General features: G+C 37.7%; 1 protein-coding gene across 2 annotated transcripts in view; it reads right to left on the bottom strand.

The window, feature by feature from the left end:
* The window catches only part of LOC122790380 (zinc finger protein 560-like), a 164,201-nt gene that overhangs the window by 61,597 nt on the left and 85,681 nt on the right, over positions 1–16,923 (bottom strand). For both annotated transcript variants that reach the window (XM_044057894.1, XM_044057893.1), the window contains exons 3-5: positions 11,540–11,666; positions 10,264–10,386; positions 5,633–5,709 (exon numbers count right to left, since the gene is read on the bottom strand). In XM_044057894.1, the coding sequence (XP_043913829.1) occupies positions 5,663–5,709; positions 10,264–10,386; positions 11,540–11,666 (297 nt within the window). In that variant the 3' untranslated portion in view covers positions 5,633–5,662. The remainder of the gene's footprint in view (positions 1–5,632; positions 5,710–10,263; positions 10,387–11,539; positions 11,667–16,923) is intronic.

Here is a 16,923-nt window from a genome sequence, read left to right as displayed (position 1 = left end):
CTAACCAACTGCTATTCTACCGCCCCCCATCCAAGATTCTAGAAAACTATATTCACATCCAACTACTCAAATACCTCACCAACTGCAACCTACTATCCCAGATTCAACATGGCTTTCAGTCTAACCACAGCACAATTACTGCCCTTCTAAACTTCACAAATACAGTTAACCAACTCAGGAAAAAAATGGAAAGCTTGTATCAACAGTCTTCCTGTACCTGACAAAAACACTTGCTACAACAGTGTATCAAAAATTCCTACTGGAGATAGCTTCTTTGTGCCTCAGTAACCCTTCATTAACCTGGTGAACAGCTACTTATCTGATAGGAAACAAGCCATGAATTAGTAACAATACTCTGACTTCCTCCCAGTAACAGTCTGTGTCTTCCAGAGATCACTACAAGGTCCCCTACTCTTTAATATCTTTATCAACAACCTCCATTCTGCCACTAGACAAGCTACCCTGGTGCAACACACCAATGATGCTTCACTCATCTGCTCAGAACAAATGCTAACCTCCCTACAGGAAATCGCCCCACAAGCCTTCTGAACCATCAAACCATGGTTAGTCAATGCTTTTTTCTCCCCCAAATTACTCCAGTCAAAAACTGTCCCTCCACATCCTGTCCTCAAATGGAGCTAAAATAGAACATGTAAAAAAGCCAAACTCCTAGGAATATTACTCAATGATAGTCATAGGTATGACTAACACCTATTATTAGCCATCAAAAAAAAACAAACAAACTGGAAGCTAGGTTCCCTCTATAGAGCTAAAAAAAACCTTCACTGATCACACCAGGAAGACCATAGCACAAGCATACCTACTCCCATAACTTCTCTATGCCTTACCCATCTTTACAAACCTTAATATAACCACCAAAAACAAGCTAGAGACAGCCAACAAGACTGCAGAATTTGCAGCTAATGCCCCCCCCCAACCCACGTTTGCATAGTTCTGCAATGTCTCAACTGGCTAGAACTTGCACACTACCTTCATTACTCTCAACTGACTACAGCCCATAATCTAATAAATTACCCAGAAAAATGCCGTGCCCAAAAAGAAATACATCTACCTCATACCACTAACTGAGCACTAAGGTCCAACAACAAAGCTTTTCTAGCCATCTCAAAATCTACCACCACAGGGGACTTGTTATACTCCAACCAAGGCGAATAGCTTTAAGGCATCATTCAAGATACACCTAGAAAAAAACTAGTTGTGCTCTTCTGTTACACCAAGGTAAACACCCTGCACGTTGCAATTCTCCTCCCTCAAACTACACTATAAAACACAATCCTTTATTGTAATCTACACACAAGTGTTCTTCTGCTACAATATGACTGCAGCACACAATACTGACTTTTGTTTATTTTGTTAAACTCTACACTCACTTCATCCACCCTTCATTCTCGATATCACCCCAATAATTTCAACCCCTAGAAATACAGCAGTTATCCATAATCTCCTCCTTCAGTAAATACATCCTCCAGTATTATCCACATACTGTCTAGCTTATACAACTCTAAGGTAACCAGCCTCCAATGTTACTATAACCTTAATGCATATGAATGTATTATTTTGTTCTTATGTGGCTGTACCAAGCTGTTGCAATAACTAAAATGTATATGAATGCACTATGCTGCTCTTATGAATGTACAAAGCTGCACATATGCAGGGCTGCACCCTACAAGTCACTGTATTGTCTAAACTAAACTATATCGCCTATTATGTATTGCATTCTTCTTATGTAGTGCTCTTCTTCCCATGCCTCTGCTGAAAATGGGAGAAATCCCAATTGGAATTTCCCAGTAAACAAAGAAAAATAAACAAATAAAACACACTTAGTCAAGCAGATGGTGCAGTGCTAAGGTACCATTAGTGCAAGAACAGCATGAGTCTGTGACAAGACGTGGTGGGGGCTGCTGGGAGGAATAACTGGGGACGTGGACTGCTGGGAGATGGCATGAAGCAACAGACAGGCAGCTCTTCCATCCGAGAAGGGTTTGAGAAAGCCTGATGCCAAGGGACCTCTGGGGAAGACCAAGAGCTTCACTGGTCAGCTTCAGACATTAGAGGGGGTGATGATAATGTCACTATTATGCCATTCCCCAAGCTAGGGATTCTGACCAGCTGCCATGAAAATTATGGCTTCAAGCCCTATCTATACAACTCAGTAAGGATTCCTTCACTCCCTCGGGCTACAGCTGAGTTACCAATAAGGTAGACTCCCTGAGGAGTTGGTGAGACCATTCAGCAGAGGATCACAGGGGGTGCACCTGGACAGATCTAGGTGTTGGGTGAGCAAGGAGGTTGAGAGAAACGATGAAGTGCTGTACAAGGCCATGTGTGTGTGTGTGTGTGTGTGTGTGTGTGTGTGTGTGTGTGTGTGTGTGTGTGTGTGTGTATACATATATTATATTATATGTATATATATATATATATATATATATATATATATATATATATATAGATATATATATTATATGTATATATATATATATATATATATATATATATATAGAGAGAGAGTGATAGAAATAGAAACATTATATATATATATATATATATATATATATATATATATATATATATATATATATATATATATATATATATATATATATATAAAGGACTTAAGAAGACTTCTTCTTCTTCTTCTTTTGGCTTTTCCCGGTTAGGGGTCTCCACAGTGGATCAACTGTCCACTTATGATTGGCAGTGGAGTTTTACGCTGTCGAGTTGCCAGCCCGGCGCCCAACCTTCCACAGAAGGCACACACACGCACACATTCACACCTAGGGCCAATTTAGAGTGTCTAATCCACCTGCAGCATGTCTTTGGGATGTGGGAGGAAACCGGATCACCCGGAGGAAACCCACGCGACCACAGGGAGGACATGCAGACTTCACACAGAAGGCACCCCAGCCGAGGATCCAACCGGAGAACCTCTTGCTGTGAGGCGGCAATGCTAACTACTGCACCATAGCGAGCGCCCGACTTAAGAAGACTATAAAAGGAAAAAAATGAAGAAAAATTCTAAATTAGTCGCTATTGAACTATACTAGAAAGATGCCATTATGGAAAACAAAACTATTAAAGAGTTATGAAGAAAAAGAAAAAAGTGCAAAAATACTGAGGTAGAAGAATATTCGCTATTTCAGTTAAACTTGAAATGTGATACAAGGCAATAAATGACAGAATGTGTACTTTTGAGTCTGAAGTGCAAAGAATGATACAAAACTGTTTTAGACTGTAATAGGATAAATTATTTTGAAATTGCCTAGAGAAAAGACAAGAATTGTTTGCTTTTAAAATATAACTTGTAAGAGAATATAGTATAGGGTGTATATATAAATAGGGATGACAAAAAATTGCAATTTTAAATTTAATAGGGCAAAGTGTCCAGTCCATCTGGAAGAGATGACATGGAAAGATTCTTTATAACAAAATTTGAAAAAAAAATGCAACATTTAGAAATGAATATATGGCATGGGAAACAGATGACAGTTTAAGCATGCCATGCTTCTTTTTAATATTGATCAAAATTATACCTAAAATGTATAGAACTGATTTTAAATAAAAATACTCTTTTGGATAAGTTTGTAGAATCGTTTTTACATTCTCATGAACTGTTACTTACTCAGGCAGATGGGACCTCAGTTTAAAGATTATGTGCAAAGGATTTTATCATTGCTTCTTTTCATTTTAATTAAGCTTGCATCGTGTAATGTGAGCTGTCTGATTTTAAAATATTCTAAAATATGCAACTTTTACTTAATTACTTCAGTGGATCTGTAGAACAAAGTTTAATACATATGTACTTGTATTCACTCCCTGATGGATAGCTGTCTTTACTTCCTAATTTCATGTCATCTGTTACTGCCTTATGATGATGCAGTTGTGGGGGCAAACAGTCTGTAGTGGGTATGATTATTTCTGCTGTCTGCAGACAAGGAATGAGCATGTCCAGAAGAGAGTTGGCTTTCCCCAGAGTATTGTTGGTTATCACCAAGATTTTTGATGACATAGCCCATTTTTCAAGTCCTCCTGACTTCTTAAATAGGGGATAGGAATAGGTCACTCCTTGCTTGATGATGTACCATACAATTGCCGTGTTCTCAGTGTTGACAGCAATCATATGCCAAGGCATGGAGTCCTGGATGACTTGGAGGGTTAGGACTACTCTTAGCTCCTGTACACTGACTTGAAGACTTACATCTGTTAACCATGAACACTACGGGCAGTTTTATCCTCACTATATCCCCACCAACATCATCTAGGGTATAATCATCTGTGCTGACTGCATCTTCTGTGGTTGGGATCAGGAAAAGCTTTCCTTGATTCGAGTTAGGAAGGTGTGTCAAGCATGCCAAACATGCCTTGCAAACTGTAGGCATCTTTATTTGTTGTGACACTGGGTCTGCGATCCTGAAGCAGGGAACCCTCAATGTCCACTGTAGAAGTCATGTGGTACATGGTAAATGGTATCACTGGAAATGTTGCTGCCATAGTCCTAGAGTTATGAGGAGGAGATGGGTGGTGACCTGCTGTGGATTTACAAGTTAGAACAACTTGTGCTGGACAGGCTGAACTCCTGTATTGGGAAAGCAGCTCTGCACCATATTGTGTCCACCCTGCAATCGGTGAAGGTGAGTAGCTGGGAGGGCTGTGGGTGAGACTTTGCAAGCCTCACAGTGATCATTAAGGATATGAAGATACAGGTCAAAGGATACTGAACAGAGATCATCTCTAATATGGAGGGATTGTGTAGGAGCCAGTCACCTAAGTAAAGCAATCTCTTGGCTCCATGCAAACTCTAGCTGGCTCATCCAACTGACACTCATTTGATGAACACCCAGGGGTTAGAGGCAAGACCAATGCCTCCTAACAGAAATTAAAGAGACCTCTTGGACTCTTTGGCTATTTTGATGTGGAGGTAGGTAGGAATTCTGGAGGTCCAAAGACCACATCCCATTTCCTAACAACCGGGGAAGGATGGACTTAACTGCATTTTGACCATTCAAAAGGCTTATTTGAGAATAACTTTGTGTAGGATATTGAACATCTAAAATGGGACTATGGTCCTTTGTTTTCTTCAAAACCAAAAAGAACCCAGAGTAATACCTCAAACTGTTCAAGTCAGGTGGGTCATCTTGGATGACTCTTTTTGTTAGAAGGTTGATAACCTCTCTTCTTGGCATTGCTTTTTATGTGATAGGATATTAGATAAAGGATTAAATTCTGTTTTTTTAGGGGGGGTGTAAAGTCATATCATATACCCTTTGGACATTAGTGTCTATCCACCTGTCTTCGGTAACAGCTTGCCATGCAAACTGGTACAGTGGAGTCCTTGAAAAGTTTATTGTGAAGACTGACACTTTATATCAACAACTGAGAGAGTTTTGCCTTTTTCCTCCATATTATGTAGGGCATGTACACTGCAGGGTCAAGCAGGTAGGAGCTCTGGAAAGGTGAGCTAATTAACATCACTTTCATGTCCTCAAAAAAATCAGTAATTCAGAGACAGAAAAACTGGCACATGCAATAGCAGATGTAGTGGCTCATACCAACCATCAGCAGAGTTATAAATGACAGTGATGGTCAACTCAAAATAAAAGTAACAGTTACTCACTGGAATTGTAACTTGTATTTCAATGGTCCATCAGGCAAATGGTCCGGCTACTGGTGCCTTACATCCATCAGGTCTCCCTGGAAGTATATCAGATTAAAACAAAGAGTAAAAAGGTTACACACATAACCAACTAGTTAAAAAACACAAAGAAAAATCTAGCAAAGCTAGACTTCTAACTGTGTGATACCTTAAACCTCTTGCATCAGAGGCCTCGTGGAATATATGCAAATCACCCTTTAAGGATATCAGGTGTTTCAGCTAAATGGCAATTCTGATGTCCTTAAAAGGTGATTTGCATATATCTCATGAGGCCTCTGATGCAAGGGGTTTAAGATATCACACAGTTAGAAGTCTAGCTTTGCTAGAAGTATATCAGATGAGATAAATATACCTGAAGCTGGCTCACCTCAAGCTATTACATAAGCCAAGTCCTAAAAGTGCTATCAAAAGCTAAACATGCTTCATTGTTAGGTCATGACAATATACCTGGATGAATCTTATTTAGACATGAAGCACAATTTAGCCACACTCCTGACAAAATTGTTCATATTAAGTCTCCATAGAGGTTTTGTACCAAGTGAATGCAGAACAGCTACAATCATTCCCATGTATAAGGGGAGACCTTCCACAGATCCAGGCAATTACAGACCCATAGGTCTGATCAGCCTCACATGCAAAGCCATGGAAAGACTTATCATGAAACTAATCAATCAAGGAAAGGGAACCTCCAAACACAGGACACGTCTCAGTTTTGATTTGTTAAGGGTAAGTCATGCTTACTCAACCTTTTGGACTTTTTTTTTTGAAAAAAGTCACCAAACAAATGGATGAAAGCACAATGGTATGCACCACATACCTCAACCTGGCCAAAGCTTTTGACACAATTCCCCACTCAGGCATAGAAGAAAAGCTAAATAACTGGGAGTAAACTCCTATGTCACCTGTTGGATTGCCAAATGGCTAATAGATGGGACATAGGAAATAAATGGGGGAAGTTACCTCCACAAAGACAGCAATCACCAATACAGCCCCCCAGGCTTCTGTGCTGGGAACTCTCCTGTTTGGCATGTAATTTTCTGAAGTAAAACCAATACCAAATGTCTCTGGCTGACTAGGTCTGTAGATGACTGCAAGCTAGGGGCCATCACTGAATCCTACAATGACTTAGCCATTCTACAGAAAGCTTTGGCCCAAATAAATAACTGGTCTCAAAACCATGAACTGAAGCAAAATGCCAAAAAATACATTACTTTATCATTTGGGAAATCATCTGTCCCAGGGAACTGCCACATTGAAAATACGCCCATAAGAGTTAATGCAGTTGTTCGGGATTTGGGAATGTATATGGACAGTGACCTAACATTTGACCAACATGTGTCCATTGTTATAAGAAAGCCCTTCTACACTGTACAGCTTATAAACATAGGGGTTGTGTCTAGATCCACTGATGGCAGTGTTTCCCTTTACTCAACCCTCATTAGGTCAGTCATTGAATATAATGCCCACTTTGGCATGTATCAATGACTGTTTTGTTGGCCAGACACATTCAACAACTAAAAGACCTACAGAGATGCCCTACTAAAGGGTTACAAGGCTTAAACAACAAAGTCCTACATGGAATGACTCAAAGCCCTGTCACTATACTCGGTACCCTACAGACTGCTAAGAAGTGACCTGCATGGCATACAAGGCACCCTCTGACCCACTATTGATGGATTTACTGCACATCAGCCTCTTTTGTAACATCAATAGAACAGTTTGTAGAGACAGGTGCATCTCACAGAGGATACTGCTGCTCTGAAACAGACCCTCATCCACATAAAACTAATTTCATCCCACTCTATATTCAAGAGTAAGTTGGATCTATGGATAGGAATCAGAAAATGTATTCCAGGACTGTCTACTAATGGACATAGGCAGCTCCTAAATGCTTTACCCTATGCATTGGGTCTCCTCAAATTATCTATGTTATGATCCCAGCTATTCCCATTATAGGTAATACATAAAATTATCAACCATAGGATGAGTGAGGCCAATCTCCAACCAAATGGGACAGATTAATTTGGGCACAAAAAGGGAAACTGGTTAGACTTGAAATGGCTCACAGGGGCAGCTAGCCTAGTCCTTGCCTATGAATTTATGGCTCTTAAGGAAAAAAAAATAGATATATAAACTCACTCCCACAGATGGTGGATAGGTCTTAACACTTTATGGTGAGATGGACCATGATACATTGAAGAATCACAGCCCCACAATGCTGCAGCTTCAAGTATGGCATCTAACTTAAAATTATGTGCCCAAAAGCTCTAATGCTTAGTGGCCAGGCAATTCAGTTTCCTCAGAAAATATGCCACAGTGCTGGAAAATGTCTTGTGATTTATTAATAACCATTTTAACATGTCCACTAATGAAAAAAATCCAGGATGACTGATGGATGAACTGAAAGGCCTTTTGCACTGTTCTTTGGGGTTGGAAATAGGGTCTCTGGGCAAACTCCTCCTTTGGTGCATCATTTCCAAGATTTCTCCAAACTTATGGCTGTCAGGGTGAATGTGGGGCCTGTATCCTCTTTATCTTCAATGTTTGATGGAGGAATTCAGCAGGAGAGTTAGGACCCTCCCTGTTACAAATACGTTTACGTCTGAGTTTCAGAGGTGGTGAGTCTGACATAACAAAGAAGAGCACTTAATGCACAGGTATTGTGGAGGAATGCTGGATCACACAGTATCTCTCCAAAGTCAGACAAATTTCTTTCAGCTTACTTTACAGATGTTGCCACTTAAATGGTCACATATGTTGAGGTAAGGTCACTACAAAGCCACTTCCAAGATAGGCACTGACAATGGCAACATCTGCAAACACAACACCAAGAACCCCAACATCAACAGCTGCAGGACTGGAACAATGAGCATGTGTATCAGTTATGATAAGGCAAATGTCAGACACGGGTCCTGTCCCTCAATCCCAAAGGTCAAGGTCAACAAGGTCATTGGCATTGACTGAGACAGTGTTGAGATCATCAACACCAGTACAACAGCCAACAAAACAGTCATTGTCACCAAGGGCTACAATACTGAATGAAAGTGGCATCCCAGTCAGTGCAGAAGGAGTCTTCAGCTGCCTGCATTAACATTGAAAACCATGGGCCTGGAACTCACAGAAACAGCACTGTTGAGGTCTTTATCTGCCACAGAAGCATCTGGAAAAGGGGCTGTAGACAAACTCTTCTGAGTCCTAGGCAGGGCCCTAATAGTCATCTGGCCTATACTGTGCCATTACATCCAAATGCACCAGTTTCCAGTTCAGTGACCTATCACTGTGATAAACCTGTTTGTGTTAAAGATGGAGCTGTATTGATATGCATTTTTCTCAGTGACCTATCACTGTGATAAACCTGTTTGTGTTAATGATGGAGCTGTATTGATATGCATTTTTCTCAGTGACCGATCACTGTGATAAACCTGTTTGTGTTAAAGATGGAGCTGTATTGATATGCATTTTTCTCAGTGACCTATCACTGTGTTTGTGTTAAAGATGGAGCTGTATTGATATGCATTTTTCTCAGTGACCTATCACTGTGATAAACCTGTTTGTGTTAAAGATGGAGCTGTATTGATATGCATTTTTCTCAGTGACCGATCACTGTGATAAACCTGTTTGTGTTAAAGATGGAGCTGTATTGATATGCATTTTTCTCAGTGACCTATCAGTGTGATAAACCTGTTTGTGTTAAAGATGGAGATGTATTGATATGTATTTTTCTCAGTGACCTATTACTGTGATAAACCTGTTTGTGTTAAAGATGGAGATGTATTGATATGCATTTTTCTCAGTGACCGATCACTGTGATAAACCTGTTTGTGTTAACGATGGAGCTGTATTGATATACATTTTTCTCAGTAACCTATCACTGTGATAAACCTGTTTGTGTTAAAGATGGAGCTGTATTGATATACATTTTTCTCAGTGACTGATCACTGTGATAAACCTGTTTGTGTTAAAGATGGAGCTGTATTGATATGCATTTTTCTCAGTGACTGATCACTGTGATAAACCTGTTTGTGTTAAAGATGGAGCTGTATTGATATGCATTTTTCTCAGTGACCGATCACTGTGATAAACCTGTTTGTGTTAAAGATGGAGCTGTATTGATATACATTTTTCTCAGTGACCTATCACTGTGATAAACCTGTTTGCATTAAAGATGGAGCTGTATTGATATGCATTTTTCTCAGTGACCGATCACTGTGATAAACCTGTTTGTGTTAAAGATGGAGCTGTATTGATATACATTTTTCTCAGTGACCTATTACTGTGATAAACCTGTTTGCATTAAAGATGGAGCTGTATTGATATACATTTTTCTCAGTGACCGATCACTGTGATAAACCTGTTTGTGTTGTGATAAACCTGTTTGTGTTAAAGATGGAGCTGTATTGATATGCATTTTTCTCAGTGACCTATCAGTGTGATAAACCTGTTTGTGTTAAAGATGGAGCTGTATTGATATGCATTTTTCTTAGATAATCATTGTTTCCTGACAGTCTCCATAAGCTCTATATATTCCTCTAGTTTTCATAAAAGCGATATCAATATCAGTAAAAAACATTCGTAAAGAGCCGTTCTCTTACTTGTCAGATTATCTTCATGATTATCCTTTTGTTCTGTGCTCCTGTTCTCCCTTGTGTCTTCCTTTAGCAGTTCATCATCAACTTTAAACAGCAGTAATAGTTTCTCTGGGGGGATTTCATAACCTGCATTTAAAATAGAAAACACAATGCTAAGTGTGCCATTTGTGTACAGATCTTTTGTAATACAAATGAAGAAAGTCTGTGGGCCTGAGTGCATTTTAAGGCTGAATTATGCTAAAATGCCAACATACCGTGGTAGGCTATAGTTAATGCCCATTTTATTCATGGTAAAAGGTGGTAGTATTTGGTCATCAGGGTGCAGCTTGATAGATCAAACTATAACCCGTCTCTTAGGGTAAAGACCCGGAAACCTACAATGAAGGAATCGCATTACTGAATCATTGTATTCCTGGCACTGCAGTCTTGTTTCTACACTGTGATGTGAGTTAGCAGGTGCAGAGCTGCAATGCCCTTTACGTGTTCACATTTCTTAATGTAAGGATGCATTCTCATTCCATTTTGTAAGTACAGTTGGTGCCACAAAAAATGTGGCAAGAGGGAGTAAAACCACTGGAGTGCTAGAATCCACCGAATGAGCAGGACAGGCATGTTTCAAAACTAAAGAAATGTAAACTGACCACTTTCATAGTCTGTGAGTCCAAGCAAGTCACTTAATAAGAGTCAAGTTCCTTTTCATTTTTGAAATGAGGAACAACAGTTTATAACAAACACATTAAAAACATAAAAGAACTACTGCTCCATGTCCAGAGACTGATGGTGTGTGCCAAACATGCACTCCTTGGGATAGAAGAGGAGAAAGAAATGTGATACGAGGCATCTAAAGCAGCATAGGCTGCATACAGCGTGTTTGCCTCACACAGAAAAAGAACAGACAGCTGGTATTAAAAATATAAAAGAAATACCATTTCACTTAAAAAGCAGTATATGGCCACACCTAAGCATATGAGGCATTCTCATTAAAACCAGAGAGGGCGGATAGCAGGCCACTATGTGATATAGGTTCAGTAGACACAAATCTCAACAGTACTACGACCGCAATAAATAAAAGGGCAGAGGGCATGCATCTACATGGCCAAAAAGAATGGCAGCTTAGTTATTGTGCTAAAAAAGATTCTCTTATCATGTACACAGAAATGAGCAGAGATCTTTTTTTCTGTAAATAGAAACCTTATTCCTAACTGTTGGTGCAGTACATTAATGATATTCATGACTATCAGAACAAATACATCACTTCTGAAATTGGGATTGTACTTACCAACTGACACCATTGTTTTGTAGTTCTGTACCATCACTTCCTTGTGAAGCTCTTTGTCTTGTTTTCTTAACATCTTCCACTCCTCATCGGAAAAAGTGACAGCAACATCCTCAAAAGTTTCTGGAAGCTGTAAATGCAGACAACATGATTCATCTTTTCCTTTTACTACATGCAACATAAAATCTGCAGAATTTTCCAACACAAAATATTATCACTTATTATCACTTGTTATCATTGTTAGAAGGTTATAAAGATGCGAGTGTCTGGTTTCCTCTCACATCAAACAAGTAATCTCTGTGGTATCCCCGAAGTCTCAAAACAACCCATTAAAGTGTAGTGGGTCTAAAAACTAAACAGTGTAAGAAACTTCTCTGTGTGGAAGATTTTCAGTCCATATATTTCTAGTTAATCACTGTATATTAATCAGATCAGACAATAGTAGTAGAAGTAGCGAACGTAAACTCAAGTCAAAAAGTAATAATAGAAAATATATAATTCTACAGCATTACTAAGTATTCGAAAGTAATCCAAGCAAGGCAGGCAGTCTGTTTCCAGTCGAAAATCCTTTATTAAGTACACAGACAAGCGATCCAAGTAAAACAAAAATAGAGTAATAATTTCCTCACAAGCTTTCTAAATAAATATATACTTATATCAGGCATGGGAGTGGTTTATTGTGCTGTAAAACAAAGTGTTATTGGTACACATGTTAAATTCACATCCCTTCCCCCATCAGTGTGACATTCGAGCTGGTCCTGCCCTACCTAGTAGCTGTCATATAGCTATAGCTCTAATGTACTTTAATGGTACATCTTATTTAACCAAATTATTAAGTAGATTATTAAGTCTATGATTTTATACAAGGCAATATACTACATGGCTGGAAATATATCAACCTTAGTTAATTTTGTGATCAAAAATCATATATAAATATATACATATACATTTTGCATGTAAAAATCAGTTTCTATTTTCATAACCTATTGTTAACAAAGATCGCTTTCATCCTTCTAGACTTCTTCAGATCTGTGTACAAGAACCCTAAAAACCTATATAATTGTATAATTAGTTAGTATTGTTATTACCATCATTTTGAATAAAGTGGAAAAAAAGAGATCCAGAAAAAAATAAAAATAAAAAAAATATATATATGTATGATGATGGAAACAAAATATACACTTAAATTTCAAATGATTTAAAATGGTATTTAAAACCAATTTGTAGAAAAAAAAATAAAATACAATTAGTCATGTAAACAATGTGGCAATTTTTTAAGTTCCAGTGCACTTTTAATTGAACAGTAGTAGTTTAGTCCAGGCTTTCTAAAAGAGTTCAGCTTTAATTGCCACATGAGTTCATGTTTCTCAGGAATATTCGGGATGTCTCCTTCAAGATCACCCATGTCTATGCGATCCAGGATCTGGAACTTAAAACCTGTGTGTCTTTTATGAAGAGAAAGGTGTTTGGCTAGTGCATTATTTTTACATCCAATGCGGATTTCTGACAGATGACATGAAATCCTTTGCTTGAGTTTATTTACAGTCTTGCCCACATAGAATGCATCACATTCATTGCACTGTGCCTTGTAAATTACTTTTTTAGTGTTACAGTCACCCCCTGCACTGGTTTTAATGATCTTCTTTAAATAAGGGCAATAAAAACTATCACCTTGCTGTATAAATATGCAAAATGTACAATTAGTTTCACATCTTTTAGTGCTTTTCTCACATGGTCTAGGTTTAAATTCAACAAAACTTCTAATATTCCTGGCCTTCCTAGAAGCCCCATCATTTGTTTATAGGAAGGCCAGGAATATTAGAAGTTTTGTTGAATTTAAACCTAGACCATGTGAGAAAAGCACTAAAAGATGTGAAACTAATTGTACATTTTGCATATTTATACAGCAAGGTGATAGTTTTTATTGCCCTTATTTAAAGAAGATCATTAAAACCAGTGCAGGGGGTGACTGTAACACTAAAAAAGTAATTTACAGGGCACAGTGCAATGAATGTGATGCATTCTTTGTGGGCAAGACTGTAAATAAACTTAAGCGAAGGATTTCATGTCATCTGTCAGAAATCCGCTCTGGATGTAAAAATAATGCACTAGCCAAACACCTTTCTTTTCATAAAAGACGCACAGGTTTTAAGTTCCAGATCCTGGATCGCATAGACATGGGTGATCTTGAAGGAGACATCCTGAATATTCTGGAGAAGCATGAATTCATGTGGCAATTAAAGCTGAACTCTTTTAGAAAGCCTGGACTAAACTACTACTGTTCAATTAAAAGTGCACTGGAACTTAGAAAATTGCCACATTGTTTACATGACTAATATTATTTTATTTTATTTTTTTTTCTACAAATTGGTTTTAAATACCATTTTAAATCATTTGAAATTTAAGTGTATATTTTGTTTCCATCATCATACATATATTTTTTTAATTTTTTCTGGTTCTCTTTTTTCCACTTTATTCAAAATGATGGTAATAACAATACTAACTAATTATACAATTATATAGGTTTTTAGGGTTCTTGTACACAGACCTGAAGAAGTCTAGAAGGACGAAAGCGATCTTTGTTAACAATAGGTTATGAAAATAGAAACTGATTTTACATGCAAAATGTATATGTATATATTTATATATAATTTTTGATCGCAAAATGAACTAAGGTTGATATATTTCCAGCCATGTAGTATATTGCCTTGTATAAAATCACAGACTTAATAATCTACTTAATAATTTGGTTAAATAAGATGTACCATTAAAGTACATTAGGGCTATATATTATTATGACAGCTACTAGGTAGGGCAGGACCAGCTCGAATGTCACACTGATGGGGGAAGGGATGTGAATTTAACATGTGTACCAATAACACTTTGTTTTACAGCACAATAAACCACTCCCATGCCTGATAAAAAGTATATATATATATATATATATATATATATATATTTAGAAAGTGTGTAAGGAAATTATTACTCTATTTTTGTTTTACTTGGATCGCTTGTCTGTGTACTTAATAAAGGATTTTCGACTGGAAACAGACTGCCTGCCTTGCTTGGATTACTTTCGAATACTTAGTAATGCTGTAGAATTATATATTTTCTATTATTACTTTTTGACTTGAGTTTACGCACTTCTACTACTATTGTCTGATCTGATTAATATACAGTGATTAACTAGAAATATATGGACTGAAAATCTTCCACACAGAGAAGTTTCTTACACCGTTTTGTTTCTTCTCACATCCAAACATGTGCTAAGTGAATTGGTGTTCCATCAAGTTACCTGCAAGTGTGAGCACAGTATGTGAGTGACTGGGAAATGGAATTAGCTCTTCTGTAGAATTAGTTCACTGTTTTTTGCCCACTGAGTACCTCAGCAGGCTACAGATCTCTCCAAAGCCCCATACTGGAGAAAATAGATAGTGGAATATGAATGAATGATGACTGAACAAAAAACTGGTATGTCATTAACTTGGGATAAATATGAAGATGAAGTGATAACTAAGTAAAATTGGAAGAATGACCATGCCAAGTATGACCAATAACCACAAAAGGCATGGTCAAAGCTAGTCCAAACCAAAAGTCCAGTAATTCAATAGTTCAAAGATAATTCCACAAAGAAATGCAACCCAAGTGTAGGTTAAAAAAATACAGAGACAATCTGATTTATTGAATTAGGTTAAGCGCTTTCATTCAACAACATGAAATGGACTTCATCAGAACAAGTACTAACATTTTACCACCCATTTAAATACTAAATCCTTAATTTAAACTAGTCACGTGATCAAGCTCATTAAAAAGATAATGTACAAGCTCTTCCTAAGACAAAAAAAAGGAACGTGCATTCTTGCAAAACATTTAAATACAATCAAATGATTTAATATTAGTACTAGTATTTAATATTAGTACTAACCTATGAACCTATGAATATACATTAAGAAAATGTTTTTAAAAGTTAAAAATATACTTTAAAAATATTTTAAATCTTAGCATCTCTTAACTTCAATACACTGCTTAAAGAAATGGCATAATTTAATTTGCGTCTATATTATATTATCGTACGATGAAAATAGCGAACGCTATTTCATCGTACCAATAATATCTAAACAACAAAATATCGAACAAACGGAACAGCAGATTTTTTCCCAGGGACAATATTTGCTGCTCCGTAAAAAAAAAAAAAAAAAACTTAAACACAAATTTTAGTGGGGGGGCTTTGCCCCTCTCACCCCCCGATGTGGGGGGCTGTGTCCCACATAACCGCCCTACTTAAATATATCAACTCAGAGATCGCACCATAGTGGAAGAAATGGAAAAGTCCCAAAAACGGCCCACCGAATTTTTCCCTGGGAAAAAATTTGATGTTCCGTGACTTTGCTATTTTGCCATTTCGTCAGTATCGGATCGACTAAATAGCATTCGCTATTTAGACAATTCGATACTGTCATATAGACCCTTAAATTCAGGTAGTGAAATAGCTTTTAGTCTTATCTACCATAGAAGTTCTCTGTATTCAAGTTTGTATTCCTAAGGACTGACCCTTGAATTTACAGAGGACTTTCTGTAGGATAGAAAAAAGTAGTATTTATTGTTTCCATTACAAATTAATTTTGTTTGAAAAGTGCATTATAACTATTGTCATTATTGAAGTCGTAATTATGTTCATAAATTCTTTTTTTCTGAGGCTGTTCTGTCTTGCCAATGTAAAAGGCATGGCAGAAGTCACAGAATGCTAAATAAACCACCCCAACAGTGTTGCATTCACCACCCTTGTACATTTCAAGTACACCAGTAATGGATTTAAGTTTTATTTCCTCTCCTTCGTAGATATACTTACACTGAGAGCACCTTCCACATTTCCTCGTGCCCCCACTAAATTTGTCTCCTTGTCCACATTTATTTCCTATCTCTAACTACAATGAGGGTAGAGGAGGAGCCCACCCTAGAAGCAAGAACAGCACTAAGGAAAATGAAGTCAGGAAAAGCAGCAGGAGTAGATGACGTCACAAAAGATATGAGCAAATGTTGGGTGAGATAGGGGAGAAATGGCTCCTGATGGTACTCATAGCAGTGTGGAAAGAAAGTTGTACCCCAGATGACTGGAAGATAAGCATACTAGTGTCAGAGTACAGAGGCAAAGGGGACATCCACAACCTTGGGCAGTATAGTTGTATCAAACTCTTGTCACACTGCATGAAAATTCTGGAGAGGGTGATTGATGAATGAAAATGTGGAACAGTAGAAAGTAAGATGGGAGATAAGCAGTTCAAATTCAAATAAGGATGCAGTAAAATGAACCCAATGTTTGCAGTATGACAGAATGTTCAGAAGAAGCTAGAGATCAGGAAAGCATCCAACTGGGCATTCCTAGACCT

Source organism: Protopterus annectens, chromosome 16.part0, assembly GCF_019279795.1.
Source record: "Protopterus annectens isolate FY-2018-M chromosome 16.part0, PAN1.0, whole genome shotgun sequence".
Lineage (NCBI taxonomy): Eukaryota > Metazoa > Chordata > Ceratodontiformes > Protopteridae > Protopterus > Protopterus annectens.
The sequence above is the reverse complement of the archived record's forward strand: the minus strand, read 5'-3'. Positions and strand labels throughout refer to the sequence as shown.